The sequence below is a fragment of the Lutjanus erythropterus genome, chromosome 23 (genome assembly GCF_056507025.1).
Source record: "Lutjanus erythropterus isolate fLutEry1 chromosome 23, fLutEry1.hap2, whole genome shotgun sequence".
In the NCBI taxonomy this organism is placed as follows: Eukaryota; Metazoa; Chordata; class Actinopteri; order Lutjaniformes; family Lutjanidae; genus Lutjanus; species Lutjanus erythropterus.
Genome location: NC_139339.1, coordinates 10,298,978 through 10,302,472, shown reverse-complemented (window position 1 = coordinate 10,302,472; position 3,495 = coordinate 10,298,978). Strand labels below are relative to the sequence as shown.

The 3,495-nt window shown below is 38.3% G+C and overlaps 1 protein-coding gene across 1 annotated transcript; it reads right to left on the bottom strand.

Moving 5' to 3' along the window:
- Window positions 1–3,129, bottom strand: LOC146305606 (fatty acid-binding protein, intestinal-like). The gene is made up of 4 exons (XM_084712277.1): window positions 2,971–3,129; window positions 1,704–1,876; window positions 1,010–1,117; window positions 1–898 (listed from the first exon to the last, which is right to left on the bottom strand). The coding sequence occupies exons 1-4, from the start codon at window positions 3,035–3,037 to the stop codon at window positions 848–850; spliced, it is 399 nt and encodes a 132-aa protein (XP_084568403.1). The 5' UTR covers window positions 3,038–3,129; the 3' UTR covers window positions 1–847.
- Window positions 3,130–3,495: the final 366 nt, after the last annotated feature.

The window sequence follows — 3,495 nt, the reverse complement described above, 5'->3', positions numbered from 1 at the left end:
TGGTATCTTTTGCCTGGATTTTGAGACGTGCATCCCAAAGACTTATGCCTCCACCCAAACACAAGAGAGGTGGAAGAATCTCCATCAGCGTCGCACTGAAAACGACATTTAAGAAGTGCAACAGTAGCACATATTTCTGGAAACAATGCGCCCGTTTGCCTGGATAATCCATAAACATGTTTTTCATGGGAACTACACTGTGCTAATGAAGTGGTCCCTCTGAAAACTGTTGACAACTTGTTCTGTGGATTATCGTGAGTAACTGGGGCGTTGTTTCCAGAAAGACGAGCCGCTGTTGAACTTTGTGAATGACATTTTTCAGTGCAATGAGGAATCCCATCGTCCTCTTTGGTATTAGAGCGGCATTTTGAATCTTGGAGACAAATATCTCAAAATCTGGGCACAGAAAAACACAAAATATCTGCATGCCTGGATACCACTACAACATCTCTGTGATACTGGTCGTAAAGATTCTTTCTGAGGCTCATTAGACTGACATGGTAACACTTGTTTTCCTGTTATACAGTACTTTTCCTGTCCTGTCGCCCTCTCTCACATAAAGTTTTAAGAGTAATACCTTTGACTGAATTTACTTTAGACGTTTCTTGGTTTGTGTCAGCACCTATTTCAAGTATTTTTTTTACATTGACAATTATAGTGCAATGCTGTGGTCAACTGTCCCTCTCTTAAATCTCTTGAAAACATCAACATTTCTGAGGTATATAAACTAGATTCACATGAGTATACACATGATTTAGCCTTGTTTTATTGTTAGAAAATAAAAGAAAACCACACATCTATATCGTGTCACCTCTATAAAAATAAAATATGAACTTCAGACTGCGGGTTACTGCTTCTTGAAGATCCTCTTAGCATCCACTCCCTCGTAGTTGTAAGACTGCAGAGGAAAAGACAGAGAGGTGAGCTGTGTGTCTGTGGAGACGTTTATCGAAACAAAACAAATTAACATATTGCATATTATTGATGAAATGCATGTGGACCCACTGACCTGTACAAGCTCTCCTCCCACCAGAGTTCTAGTGGTGGTTAGAACCTTGTTGTTGTCTTTCCTGGTGAATTTGCCTTTCAGCATGTCACCCTCCATCTCCCACGCACCCTGGTTAGAAATATACAGTTAGTTAGAGAAGCTCTTTGATGCTTTTTTTTTTTTTTTTAATTGCATTTGTGAACACTGCAAAAAAAATCATGCAGGAATTTGGTCACAGTTGGAGTTAAACAATCTTTTGTCATTACTGTAATTTCATGTATTTATTCATTCATGTTAATTAAACTCAAATGTTCTGGAATTTATTTTCAGAACTTATATAACTTATTCACCTTAATATAGGAAGCTTATTGAACTCAAGAAAAACTGGATTAATATCAAGTGTATTTGACAAGAAAAGTTTGTTTTACAAAGCCCAGCCCAGACACTAACTTTTTAAATTAAAACAAATAGGTTATATTTACAGTGTGTATTTGAGCAGCATGTGTTTGTTTCAATGGGATTTTCCATGTTTAGTCAAATGATTCACTGGAACTTTCCATTGCTTTCAGCACTGGTTTTGGTTGGCTTGCTTTGCACTTTCCTCATTAGCGATTCATCCATCAGTCTTAAGAATAAATCCGATTTTCCTAAAGTAAACATGCATTTAAAATAAACAATTTCTTGTTGCTGTTGGTTTAATACCGAGGACACTCACTGAGACTTCAGTGCCGTCGGCCAGGCTGTAGTCGAACTGGACGCCCAGGGTGAAGTCGATGTCTTTGGTGCGGAAGGTGCTGGACTCCTTGATGTGAAACTTGTCCCCGGTCTGCTCGATGGTGATCTTCAGGTTGTCGTGCTCTGCCAGCTTACGCTTCATGACATTAATGCCTTAATTGTTAAACAGAAAAAAAAACAAAAACAGAAACATTGTTTTGATTGTTGCTATGATGGGATGAACTGAAGATTATTTACTGAAAGTTCATTTGAAAGTGACTGTGACCAATTCCACAAAAAGTTCTTAATTTAGCTGCTGCTATTATTATTATTGGTACCACCATAAACACCTCAAACACATCAACACCTCACTGCAGTGTGTAATGCTCGTACCAGTGTCACAAATCATGCTGGAAACAACTAACCTTTTCTAATTAACTTAACACCGATGTATAAGTTTTATTTATTCAATTTAAATAAACCTTACTTTCAGAACTAAACATGAATTCTTCTAACTTAAGGTCTTTTGACTTGAAATAATGAGTTGAATGAATGTACTGTACAGAGTTCAATCAATTCATTAAATTAAGTTTTTAAAGAAACAGGATCAGTATATTAGCAGACTTCCCAGCATGCACTGCACTGTAAAAAAAAAAAACTTCAAGGCAACTGGTTTGACAAAATCGTTGAGTTTTAAGTCAAACTCAAACTCTTATGTTTTGAAATAAACTAAAACAAGTTGTGTGGATGTATAATCTTTTTCTTCTTTAGATAAACTTGAATCTTTGAGGTTAGAAACCCCCAAAATTCTGTATTTTTACATAATCTGTCGATATTTGGGTGCTTAAAAATTGAGAGTCAAGTTTTTTCAAGTATGTCATCACCACAAAATACTATAGGTTGTGAAACTTTTTTAAAACTTAAGAGATCTTGATCTCAATTCAGAATGCAAAATTTTAATGAAGACACTTGTCTAATGTTTATGATTCTTCTCAACTTTTTTTTCAGTGCGTGAGTTAAATTTCTCCTGAGAACCTTTTTTAAAGTTTAAAAGCCAGTTCTCAAGTACAACTGAATATCAAGATAATTTGTTTTTTAATTTTTTACAAAATTCCCTCACAAACTTTTTTTTTAACGTAAAACAACTAGTTTATTTTTACAGTGTCAAACTGTTACACTCATTGACCTTCTATACCAGACTATAAGGCTGTGCATAGCACAAAAATAGAGCTGAGTACAGCATGACTTTCAGGCTCTATCACACTCACCCATCTGCTCCATGAACTTGTCATAGTTCTCGCTGCGGTCGACCTTCCAGGTTCCGTTGAACGCCATGGCTGCAGGCTAACTCGGGTGAAGGCAGCTGGTGATGAAGCACTAGCAGACCGTGGGATTGTGAATGCCCATTGGCCTCCATTTATATACACCCCTCCCCTCTACCCTATCAACCCCGGACACCCCACCCCACCCTCCCGGAGCTGGCATGGGAGCTGCTCTTCTTTATCTCACTGATTATCTGTCTGCTGATGTGGCCATTTAAAGACTGTGTCAAATGTAGGGCGATGGCCGCACGACCCTGAGGATACACTCATAAATAACTGGAGGGCAACGTCTCTTGGCGAATCTGGCACAGTAACACAGTGTCTCATTGTCCTGCAGGAGAGAAAAAAAAGGGTGGGCTGTTTATGTGGCTGCCCACCATGGCAGTCACTCAACTGAGCCCCTTTCTGTTCCTCAGTCTTCTCTCTGTCGCCCTGTTTGTGCCTGGCATGGAAACGAGTTGTAAAGGACTA